Source organism: Sinohyriopsis cumingii, chromosome 5 (assembly GCF_028554795.1).
Source record: "Sinohyriopsis cumingii isolate HCF-2022 chromosome 5, ASM2855479v2, whole genome shotgun sequence".
Taxonomy (NCBI): Eukaryota; Metazoa; Mollusca; class Bivalvia; order Unionida; family Unionidae; genus Sinohyriopsis; species Sinohyriopsis cumingii.
The window spans coordinates 50,078,145-50,091,379 of NC_142965.1; the positions used below are offsets into that span (position 1 = coordinate 50,078,145).

The following is a 13,235-nucleotide window of genomic DNA, read 5'->3' on the forward strand; positions in this document are numbered from 1 at the left end:
ACTTCACTGAGCTAATGAATACACAAACTTTGCAAATATGCAAGTGACCTTTCACAAGACTTTATATTGTATTCCTGTTAACAAATTCACAGCACTAATATTGATTTGAATGGCAGTGGTCTTGACTTTATAGATTGAACGAGACTTTGCATGTGGATGTGGTTGTATTGTAACATTGTCTGAGACAAGTTCACTGAGATTCCTACTATCAGTGATAATAGATTCAGTGTCAAAGGCCATGATAAAGAATTTTATATAGTCAAACCTGTCAGTCACCTGAGTTCAGCAGTCATGTGGTCACAATGGCCAACCTAATTTCGCCCCCAGCAAAGTTCTTATATAAATTTCATGTAATCAGCAGTAACGTGTCTTTGGCAGTCAGCTGCCATGTGTTTCTTAACCTTCTGCACTCACTGGAGGATATCAGCAGTGACTGCTTAAAGTATGTTATCTAAATTTCTTTTGTTTGATGAGCAAGGCATGTTATATATAAAGCTGTATTATGTCAGTTGATGTTTCAATGGTTCAAATTAAATTGCACTTCGTAATCCAGTGAAACTCCAAGGTATCAAAATGTCAGCTTCAAAAGCAAGATGGTTTTTAAACTTACATGAGGTACACTGCACTAATGATATCCTTTATGATTTTGTAATCGAAGTCTCTCTTTGACTCTTCCCACCCCATTTTTGTTCAATGCTGGTGTGTAGAGTCAGAGTCAATTGCCTATTAAAAAGTTGGAATTTGCCATCACTTTGCACTGACAGCCTAGGATACCTGCTTACCAGAGGGCCTAGCAAATTTAAACTGTTTTGCATGGTGTCATATATGCATGAAAATAATAGAAGAATGATTTAATTTCTGAGAAATTGCAAGTATTATAATCATTATGTCATTGATCTGCTTACAGACAAGACAGAACTATAGCATTGATTAAATTTGACCTTGTACTTGCCATTTGCATTGCTAGTCATAGGACTAAACAAATCTCACAACCTGTATGTCAAAAATTCGAAAATATTAAATGAAAGTTACATACTGCTTGTAAAAGAATGAAATGACACATAATTCACAACATATTTATTTTGAGAGCACCAAAAAACATATTGCTGTCACAGCAACTTGAAGCCTGCTGAAAGAAGGATCTCTGTTTCAAATTGCCCTTCATCGTTTGTTGGAAGCCATGTTTTATCCATTGCTATAAAGGTCCCCTGTATTCTTCCACCAGTTCAATCTGTTGTGATTAATAAAAGAGGATCACTCATTTCTTCAAAAGGGGTGCAGTAGAAAGTGTGTTAAATTTTCAATCTCTGGCCTTCTACTCATGGAATTTCCTGGCACACGAGAGGGAGAAAATTTGTTCTGATTTTCAACCTTTCCTCTCTGAACAGATTTCAGCACGAGGAACCTTTCAAGATTTAGACCACAGCTTCAGTCGGGAATGCATTAAGACCTGGTGACAAGACATCTCCATTGATCGTGATCATATCCCTAGCTTTCTTTCTTTTTGCTTGGATGGAGATGTCTTCCAATTTCAACATATTGTTCAGCCTAGCCTCCAAACCAAGAGTGTTTACCAGGGTCATGGAAGTAGTTGCAACCCATATAAGGTCATGGGAGTAGTTGCAACCCATTTTAGGTCACTATATATCCCAGTTCTCCAATATTTCAATGATTGGTTGATCCACAGTGGCCAGCTAGAGTCACTCAGACTAGATATGTCTCTCCATTAGTCCAGAGTAACTGAGTTGGGTCTTTTAACCCAATTTTTGAAAAATCTAGAGCTCACTCCATCTGAATGCCAATGTGGCAATGAATTTCCTCCCAAACAGCGGAATTGTCGTTGTCCCTCAGGACAGAACAGGCGAGATCTTGCTCCTGTTGGAAATGCCGAGAGCAAGGTCCATGTTGTCAGCCTGTCATTTTCTTTCTTTGCTGGGGACCTTAGACTCCAGAGTGGACCTGGCTTCCCTAGGCAGAGTGCAATTGCATCCTCTCCAATTTCTCCATTTTGGAAACAGCATAGGGATCCCCAAGAATGTACAGAGTTCTCTTGGTCAGGATTTACACAGTCATCTGATTTGGTTTGCTAATCTGAACCAGTTTCTGGCAAGAGACCCAATGCACACCCCATAACTCCATTCCTATCTGTTGTTACATGTATCAGATTCAGGGTGGGGCACTGATCTGTAGCCAGAAGGACTGATTGTTCAGGGTATTTGGTCATGGGAAGAATCTTTCTTCCTTATCAACAACTAGGAAATGAGTGCAGTGTTCTTGACCCTTCATGGGTGCATGAACAACATAAGAGGTGTTGGTTTCTTCTGACAACACTTCATCAGTGGTGTACCTCAAGAGACAAAGATGCAGATGTGCACTTTCTCTCTGTGTCGAGGTTAAGAACCTCCTTTGCAGGGCAAGCCCAGAAGGAATTTCAGACAGAAGGGATATTTTAGTGGACAGTATGCCAATGAATGGAAAGATAGTCCTCTAAACCAGTCTGTAGCAAACATCCTGTTCCAACTTTTGGAAGACTCAATTGGTAGACTTGTTTGCCACAAGCCTGAACATCATACTCCCTATTTATGTTTCCCCAGTCCTTAACAAGAGAGCCTGGGCAGTGGACATGTTCAGTCTGAAGTGGGAGCATCTGTTTACTTAGGCCTTCCAACCACTCAGGATAATCCCACAGGTAATTGACACAAAGTAAAGAATTCCACTTCTGAGTTCATTTTGATAGACCCTCCGTGGTCATGGTTCATCAGGATTCTTAATCTGCTGGTGGACCATCCCAAGACATTGTCTCAGGAAAGACCATCTGTTGCAGCACAGAGATCTCCACCTTCACACTTGTCTCACCTCAAGTGATCTCTCCACAAAGAGAGGTTTTCTGACAAGTTTGCCAAGTGCATCAATCAACCCAGGAGACAATCTGTGCCTTGTACCTTGTGGTCTCTTAACTCATTCAGCCCCAATCAGGTGAAAACAACACAAACCTCTGGGGCCGAATGAGTTAATGGGAGAATTTTGGTGACATCACCAAATCTGAATATTACTTATTTATTTCATCATTTGTGCATCAGTATTGCACATAAGTTACAAAAAGAGCCATTCTTTGACAGTTTCTAAGAAATTTCCATGAAATTGATTAACTCATTCAGCCCCAATCCCACCTGTAGGCGTGATGAGGCTGTACCCTATTTCCGAGCTCTGCAGCATCAAGGTCATTTAAGATGCACCAATGTGGGTGGTATTACAAAAATGCAGACAGATATAGCTCTTAAATGATACCAGATAATCTGGAAGTTCTAGTTACACTACCAAATACAGAGGGAAAAACCTCACTTTTGGACTGGGTTTTTTTTCACCCAAAATTCGCTCGTGGTCGGAAGGCAAAATTGTTTCTCCGGATTTTAGACCTTTAAACCTCAGATCTAAGGCAGACCAGTCTGAACTGCACACAGACAGGTGAACCTTTGCAAAAACTAGGATGAGGTAGGCATTTGGAATACAGAGGAATCTCCATACGAAAATGATAGGTCCATTAAGCAAAAAAAAAAAAAAAGAACTCCAACTTTTACCCTTCTGCTCATGCGCAAGCAAAATAACCAATGGAAAATGATGTTTCTAATACTGCTAGGCATTAGTCTCATGGAGAATCTGTTGAAAGCCGATGTATTACGATGTATTCAGAAATAGGCCCCCTAATGTCTTTCCTACGCGCATTTCAGGCGAAAATGACAAAAATCTCTGGGGGCCGAATGAGTTAATGGGAGAATTTTGGTGACATCACCAAATCTGAATATTACTTATTTATTTCATCATTTGTGCATCAGTGTTGCACATAAGTTACAAAAAGAGCCATTCTTTGACAATTTCTAAGAAATTTCCATAAACTTGATTAACTCATTCGGCCCCAATCCCACCTGTAGGCGTGATGAGGCTGTACCCTATTTCCGAGCTCTGCAGCATCAAGGTCATTTAAGATACACCAAAGTGGGTGGTGTTACAAAAAAAACAGACAGATATAGCTCTAAAATGATACCAAATAATCTGGAAGTTCTAGTTACACTACAAAATACAGAGGGAAAAACCTCACTTTTGGACCGGGTTTTTTTTTCACCCAAAATTCGCTCGTGGTCGAAATGCAAAATTGTTTCTCTGGATATTAGACCTTTATGCCTCAGATCTAAGGCAGACCAGTCTGAACTGCACACAGACAGGTGAACCTTTGCAAAAACTAGGATAAGGTGGGCATTTGGAATAAAGAGCAGTCTCCATATGAAAATGATGGGTCCATTAAGCAAAAGAAGAAAAAAATCCCACTTTTACCCTTCTGCTCATGCGCAAGCAAAATAACCAATGGAAAATGATGTTTCTAATACAGCTAGGCATTAGTTTCATGGAAAATCTGTTGAAAGCCGATGTATTACGATGTATTCAGAAATAGCCCCCCCAAATGTCTTTCCTATGCACATTTCAGGCAAAAATGACAAAAACCTCTTGGGCCGAATGAGTTAATCACTCTATGAACATTTAGATGATAGCTTCATTCGAGAACCTTACCCTCAATACAGTTTTCTTTCTGTCCTTAGCTTTCACAAGACAGAGGAGTGAGCTTCATGCACATTTCAGTGGGAAAATTAGTCAGCTTCTCTACAATGCCAAACAGGTTTTCCTAAAAGCAGAAAACCAGCTTCCATTTGTTTTTTCACTCCCTAATGAGATCCCCAGTCTCAGTCATATCTGTGCTGAGTTATGATCAAGATAGACTTATGTCAAGTTAGGGCTTAAAGTTTTTACTTAGCAGCCTCTAAAGTGTCATGGAAGTTTTTTTTTCCTACCCATTCAAGGTTCAGCTGGTATATCAGCTTCCATCATTTCAAGGTGGATTGCTATAACTATCATCAGTCCCTTACCAATAGGGACATATCATTCATGAAGACTAAAGCCCATGAGTTTTAATCTCGTTTGTCTCTGGAGGGTGTGAGGAAAGTCACATTTTGGCATTCTCATGCAAACTTCTCTTTTTATCTTTGTTCGTTAGCTCACCAAAGTAAAGGCATATTTTCCTTTGGTCCAATTATTGTTGCTTAAAATGTGGCCCATGTGGATACCATTCCACAGTAGTCTGTCTCTTCATTGAGGGTAAGTATTCTTGTGGGTTTTTTTTCTTTCGATGGTTGAGGGTCTTCAGCCTCCCACCAAACTGACAAATTCATATGCAGTTACAAAAGGTATGGTATTACAGATACTAAAATGTAGTTGGGGGTGGGGGTAAAACTAATTATAATGATATAATACCTACCTGTTGCAATTGTCAGATTTCCTCCTCCCACCCTGTCGTGACATCCCACTAAGTTAGGCTGCAACCTAAACACAACACTGGACAAGTTATCTGCAGGGTGGACCAGGAGCAATGTAGTATTCTGGAATCTTCTGGATCACCCTAATGGAAAGATGAATTATTATCATACACTTGAGGTATTTTCCATCCAGAAATGAACCAGTTATGCAATAGCAACAAGTATTAAATTATATACATTAGTATCCCTAGTTGAGGTTCTGATATGTTACAACAAGTATTACATTATATACATTAGTATCCCTAGCTGAGGTTCTGATATGTTACAACAAGTATTACATTGTATACATTAGTATCCCTAGCTGAGGTTCTGATGTTACAACAAGTATTACATTGTATACATTAGTATCCCTAGCTGAGGTTCTGATATGTTAATCCCATCTACACTTTGGTGGATCGATCAGATATTTTAGTGCTTTGTCCTAGCAGGATCTATTGGTTGTTGTGAGTTGCCTCCCTTAGTGTATAATTTCAACCAATCAGTAGCACGTAACAGTGACTCATTGTAGTAGTAGCCAAAAATGGTGGAGGCAATTACCGGTAACTTCAAAAGGATGCTTCAATTACGTACCAGAGAGAAGCCATTAAAGGTGTATTTGAGTGAAAGGTATTTGTACAAAAACAGACCAGCAGTGGAAATTGCTTATTTATGAGCCCATTCAAGTAGTGTGCTCCCCTTGTCTCAGTCATGTAGGAACAGTGTTTAAATTTGAACAACTTTATTTTGATTGGATGCAGTACCGCATTCAATGAAATTCACAGACATAAACATCTGATCGATCCACCAAGGTGTATATAGGGGTTAACATATCAGAACCTTATGAAGTGAAGATGCCTATGTGCATCCTTCAGAATGTCCATCTGTCGGTCAGCCATGGTCAGCATATGTTAGTAAGCAAGGCACTTTATTACTTCAATAGCCTTGGTACTAAATAACCTGCTTGTGTTAAGAAAAAATATTATTTGAAAACGTTTGAAAGTTCTTGAAATGTCCTTGAAAAACAACGCTGAGGCTGTGCGAACCGTGTAACACCTTTCCCTAATGACCGACTTTCAGGTTGGACATCTGCATTTTTGTCAAAGTGTTTGTTTCATTGTATAATTTTTTTAAGCTTTTTGTACAAATTAAGTTGTTCATGAAATTTACTTAAATGTTGTGATTGACAATGTTATACAGTATGTAATGATTTCTTACCAGGTGCTGAAATTACTGACAGAGACATCAGACAAGAACGGGCATGTGGGTCAGGAGTTAATGGAGCTGCTCAAACAGCCAGACATGATGGTATGTACACAAAGGCTGCATTAAATAACTTTGCCTGCAGTGATGTTTTACAGATTTATAAATAGAGGTCTAAATTCAAAGCCTGAACAAGTAGATGATATATAGGACTGGCTTGGTAATTTCTAAGATTAATGTTATTTATAGAAATGATAATTTGATTTTAGTTTAAAAGTTTGCTTACAAGCTGTGTGCATCAGTCATTTGCTATTATTTATAGGTCACATGACCAAACGCCATGTGAGTATACGGCATGGCTCCACATTCCATCTATCCACGTTTGCTATTTTTAATTTCTAAAAAAGGGGCAAGGCCAATTTAGATCAAATTTGGCAGAAATTTTCTTTTAGACATGGTCAACCAAAACTTCTTTGGCCTGACTGTTAATAATGATGTGAGTTCCTACGCAGTGGGTTGAAGAAACTATTATTTACTTTTCTGGTACAGCTGAGCCTGTCTTGATCACACTAGGTGGGGCATGTTTCATATTTTACATAATCTTTCACAGTTGTGTCAAAGGGTGGCTCCACTGTGAAAATGGTATAGCTTTCGTAGTAACCACATTGACCGGGCCAATTTTGATCAAAGATTGTAGTACGGCTGTGAATTTTCCATGGATTTATTCATCCCCAGGGATATTTTTGATATTTAGAAAATTTCAAAAGAGAAATGTTTAGGGAGGGGGGATAGGCCATAGATCCACAAAGTTGACAACTACATAATCATTTTTCAGTAATTTAGACAGTTTATTGGCTGGCAAACAAGACAGATCAATGAAACGTGTCACTTGTAAAACAGAAATGCTCACACTGCAGTATGGACAATTTATTTCAACAGTTCATTGATGAGCCCCGAACCAGTTAGAAAAGTTACTAGTACTAGTACCTCTAACACTGCAACAGCAAATGTCACATTCCCACATATTATTCCAATGTGTGATAGAATAGCAAATGTTTAGGTATGTTTTTCAATGTTTATGGGGTTTTACATCAATAAGTTACAGGAGCTTTTGGGGGGCATTGCCCCCATGGCTCCTTACCATTGTGTTGCCCTGGACCTGCAAGGGGGCCTATGTAGACCCCCACAACTGCTGGCATACATTTTTCCTCTTTTTTTTTTTTACATAAAGCTGTTCACAGCCCTGTGGTAGGAATGTTTAGCAGGACTACCTTATTAAAAACATTTTTGGGCTCCCCTTGCAATGATGTGGTTTCCTTAGCAACCATTTGAAAAATCTATTTGCACCTTTTTCTCTCGAAGAACTGGGGAAATTTTGTTCAAGCTAGAATGTTTTTTAAGACATGTTGTGTTTTACTTGGTGTGACTTTCCATAACAACTATTTGGAAAACTTTTAAAAACTTTTTCTCTGGAGTCATTTGGATCAGATTTGGTCAGAATATTTCTTTGGTTATGCTTGACTAGCTGTTTGCTGGGTGGCATCCCTAGCAGTGAAATGGTTTCCATAACACCCATGTGGAAATCACCCTCTTTCAATAAATGGCTGAGCCAGTTTTGGTTACCTGGGTGGGAACAATTTACATGACATATCCTACCAGATCTGATTCCAGTGTGGCTATCAAACAATGGTTAGGCTTCCATAGCTACAAGGTGGAACACTGTTTTCAACTTTTTCTCCAGAATGGCTCGACCAGTTTGTATTGAACTTGATAAGAATTTTCATTGGGTGTGTTCTTTGGGAATTATATTTGTGATGTTCCTCCTAACAAAATGGTGAGTTACATGGCAGCCAGGTAAAAAGAGCAACTTTTTTATTTCTTCTACAAAGCAGCTGTGCCAAATTTGCACAGATTTGATAGGAATCATTTTTAGGGTGTATTCTACCAGAACCAGACCAGGATGGTACCCCTTACAGTGGTGCAATTCCTATAGCAACCAGCCAGAAAACATTTTTTTCAACTTCTTTGAAATGGCTCAGGCAATTTTGGTTAAACATTTTTAGGAATGTTCCATTGACAGTGCTGTTCCAGACATGTGTTGAGTAGTTGCTTTCATACAGCAATGTGACTTCCACAGACACCAGGCAGGGAACATGCAAATTCTGCTGTTATCATCTCATATATCAGTTGTTATTATAGTGGTCCCCATCTTTATAGCCTTCTGCATATGCGAAGTGGCCTTATTAGAGAGGTGTTCTCTCTGCAGGGATCTAACAAATGTAAGATTACTAATGAAGCAAGAAAAGCACATTACTTGGTTTAAAATATTTAATAGTTTTATTTAAAAGTCACATGCATGTTATGGAATCAATGGGATAAAACTTATATTCATGTTTTTTTAAAAGAATTTAGGAATAATGATCAAATCCTACCAATAAAATCAGAATAGAAAAATCTGGCTCTATCTGTATCTGTCCATGGATTCCATTTTCCCACTGCTGCAGAAGGTATGATTGTTATGTTTACTTTAATCATTCTGACATATTTCTCAGAAGTGATCAAAGGACTCACCATCTTTTCATTTAATCAGATTGCTTTCTTTCATCTAAACTGAAAATGGATGACAACATTTTGCACATTTTCACAAAAATGTATTCCATCATTGGCAGCTATGCCACTGCCAAACTAATGTTAGCCATTACATGAAATTTTTCTTTGTTTCCAAGGGAAGCTGGCTTGTCATGTGAGCCACTAGTTTTAGTCTAGTACCCTTTTAAATGCATGTTATAAGATAAGAAGATAAGAATTGTTTATTTCAGACTACATAGTCCATACATCTAAATTAAAATATAGATATAAAGTAAAAACATTGTAAATATAAAAGAACATATATATCATACATACAAGTATACAAATACATCTACACAATTAACTGCACCCTGCATTGTTAAGAATGAAATTAAGGGCACATTTAAAGGGAAATTTGTTCCATCTGCTAACAATATGAATATGAGATTTTAAATGAATGTCATAGTTCCAAAGAGATTTCAATATACAGTTCTTACTACTAGATATTCATGTCATCATTGAGAATACATACTTTCTCATTACTTATCAAAATTTAATACATTATAATTGCAAACATGTTAAAGGCACTGTTCCATCGAGGAAGACCGAATAGAAAACGGAGACTATTATTATAACCAATAACTAGTTTTCTTTTCATACATTCACTAAAGTTTGTCCACAGAGGAGCACAATACATAGTGCAGCAATAAGATTTGAATATTTTGATTTTGATTTTGATATTCAATGAAAAATTCTTAAATTTACGTAGAAGCATATTGGTTCGATTATACAAAAATCGGTAATGTCTCATCATATCTTCATTATCAGACCGATTGGGTTTCAAAATATGTCCCAAATACATATAACTTTTGACATAGGTAAGAGTATTGCTGTTAAGATTTACAGAGGGAGGAGAGGGTAATTTAAAAGAAGTTGGCTGAAAGAGAGATAAGTCATGACAGCTAAGGTACCATTTTTACTTTATAATGACTGGATGTCACACTGACTTGAGCTGAACAATGCTGTGCTTGTCAGTAATTAGCTGCTATCATCTTGATAATTACTGGTGGTAGTAGTAATGGCCAGGAAGTTTCAAAGTGACAAAACTTTACATCAAAGGAACCCATAGCATTAATGATAATTGGATTACTTTATAAGAATTGAAGTTAGGTAATTTATTTGTATGTTAGAACAAATAGCAGTGTGTTAAAATTCAAAATTAACAAATGTTTGTCAGATTTCCATTTGTAAAACCTGTTATTTCTGCTTGTGAGGGATAAATTTAAACTTCTTGCACTACTAAGCTGGCCACATTTGAGGGGTGGTCAGCTAATTAGGGTCCTCTTGAAAACAAACTAATTAGTGCCAAGAGATTCTGGCCATAAAAGGTGAGTGGCTGCTGGTTGGGAGGCAATTCAATAGGGCGACCATGTTATCATTAAAAATCTTTCACAGAAAGACTTTCTCACCAAAACTACCAGACTGTATCATACCAGATTTCATAGTCATTGCATGAATACCTTGATATTCTTATGAAAGCTGCCCATACTATGACCAGTTCTGCTGATGTAGATACATGGGTAACCATGTAAAATATAACCAATTTCAATCTGTTCTAACACTGCCAATGCATATTGATTTAGTATATTTTCATAGAAAGTATCACACTGCCATTGCTTATTGATAAATATTATATCATCACAGAAAATATCACACTGCCAATGCATATTGATAAAGTATGTTTTCACAGAAAATATCACACTGCTAATGCGTATTTATACAGTATATTGTGACAAAAAAATATCACACTTCCAATGTGTATTGATACAGTATATCATCACTGAAAATGTCACATTGCCAATGAATATTGGTACAGTGTATTTTCACAGAAAATGTCTCACTGCCAATGCATGCTGATTTATTATAGCATCACCAAAAATATTACACTGCCTATGCATATTGATGCAGTATATCATCACAGAAAATATCACACTTCGGATGCTTATTGATACAGTATATAGTCACAGAAAATATCACACTGCAAATGTATGATACAGTTTATCGTCACGGAAAATATCACACTGCCAAGTCATATTGATACTGTATACAGTCACAGAAAATATCACACTGCCAATGCATATTGATACAATATACCATCATAGAAAATATACCGCTGCCAATGCATATTGATACAATATACTATCATAGAAAATATCACACTGCCAGTGCATATTCGTACATAATATCTTCACAGAAAGTATCACACTGCCAATGCATATTGATACAATATACTATCACAGAAAGTATCACACTGCCAATGCATATTGATACAATATACTATCATAGAAAATATCCCGCTGCCAATGCATATTGATAAAATATACTATCACAGAAAGTATCACACTGCCAATGCATATTCATACATAATATCTTCACAGAAAGTATCACACTGCCAGTGCATATTAATGTACATTAGCTTATTACTGCTTCATTACCTTTTAGACTGTGTTAGGTGATCCTACATGGGCCAGGGGTGGAGGGGTCACAGTATTACATCTATCCTAGTAGTGCATCTCCTGTCACCAATCATCCTACATGGGTCGGGGGTGGAGGGGTCACAGTATTACATCTGTCTTAGTAGTGCATCTCCTGTCACCAATCATCCTACATGGGCCAAGGGGTAGAGGGGTCACAGTATTACATTGGTCCTAGTAGTACATCTGTCACCAATCATCCTACATGGGCCAGGGGGTGGAGGGGTCACAGTATTACATCTATCCTAGTAGTACATCTGTCCCCAATCATCCTACGTGGGCCAGGGGGTGGAGGGGTCACAGTATTACATCTGTCCTAGTAGTACATCTGTCACCAATCATCCTACATGGGCCAGGGGGTGGAGGGATCACAGTATTACATCAGTCCTAGTAGTACATCTGTCACCAATCATCCTACATGGGCCAGGGGTTGGAGGGGTCACAGTATTACATCTATCCTAGTAGTACATTTGTCCCCAGTCATCCTACATGGGCCAGGGGTTGGAGGGGTTACAGTATTACATCTATCCTAGTAGTACATCTCCCGTCACCAATCATCCTACATGGGCCAGGTGGTGGAGGGGTTACAGTATTACATCTATCCTAGTAGTACATCTCCTGTCACCAGTCATCCTACATGGGCCAGGTGGTGGAGGGGTCACAGTATTACATCTATCCTAGTAGTACATCTCCTGTCCCCAATCATCCTACATGGGCCAGGGGGTGGAGGAGTCACAGTATTACATCTATCCTAGTAGTACATCTCATGTCACCAATCATCCTGACTTTACTTTAAGAACATAACATGTGTCACTGAGCTCAGTCCAGTCTACATGTAATGACTGCTCAGGGGACCATACAAATGCAATTCTTATAGACAGATGGTCATTCTCTAAAGATTAGGTTTTAGTCATTGGTCCAAAAATAGCATTTGCTAGTCACATTTAGCTGGTGGTTCCTATATGCTGGCACAGTTTTTGAAAATTTTGAGGATGCTAAAAAAAATCATTTATGGCCATGTGTTTACTGTATGCAGGTGATCATTACATCAGGTTTTGCTGTATATGTAATACCATGAATAATATATTAGCCAGAGGTATTCAACAAAATGGATTAAATGAGTTGTTTTTTTAAAGACAAAAGTTAATCATGTCCATTGTTATTAGTATAATAGTTTAAAAGAAATCAAAGGTAAGGTTGTGGGGAAAAAGATCAATTTTACCCAGCTTTTCAGGATTGTCCAGGATAATGGAGTTGTGTTTTGAGAAACAATCCTGGAAGGGTTACTTCCCTTATGTGCAATGCTGTCAGTTTTAATAAATCATTAAATTGTGGTTGGAGAATATTACATTTTACAATATATTGCAGTTTCTCTGCACATTTCAGTTTTCAATACCAGTCTGGGATACTTGGAGGCAATTTTTTCCTCATTTTAATACTCATATGCATCCAAAAATATCAATACTATAAAACATGCAACTAGTCCTGTTATATTCTTTCATTCAAAGGAATTGTACCCCAGTCCTATTACTTGCATTTATGGCTAAAAAAAATATGTACAATATGTTGCTTGTGATTTCAGTGAAAAATA

General features: G+C 37.8%; 1 protein-coding gene across 10 annotated transcripts in view; it reads left to right on the plus strand.

Moving 5' to 3' along the window:
- LOC149799133 (peripheral plasma membrane protein CASK-like) overlaps window positions 1–13,235 on the plus strand; it is a 397,425-nt gene that overhangs the window by 301,930 nt on the left and 82,260 nt on the right. For all 10 annotated transcript variants that reach the window (XR_016421088.1, XR_016421089.1, XM_089958206.1 and 7 more), the window contains exon 13: window positions 6,561–6,647. Coding sequence is in view for 8 of the 10 variants with exons in the window: in XM_089958206.1 (XP_089814332.1) it covers window positions 6,561–6,647 (87 nt within the window). In the remaining 2 variants the exon portion in view is untranslated. The remainder of the gene's footprint in view (window positions 1–6,560; window positions 6,648–13,235) is intronic.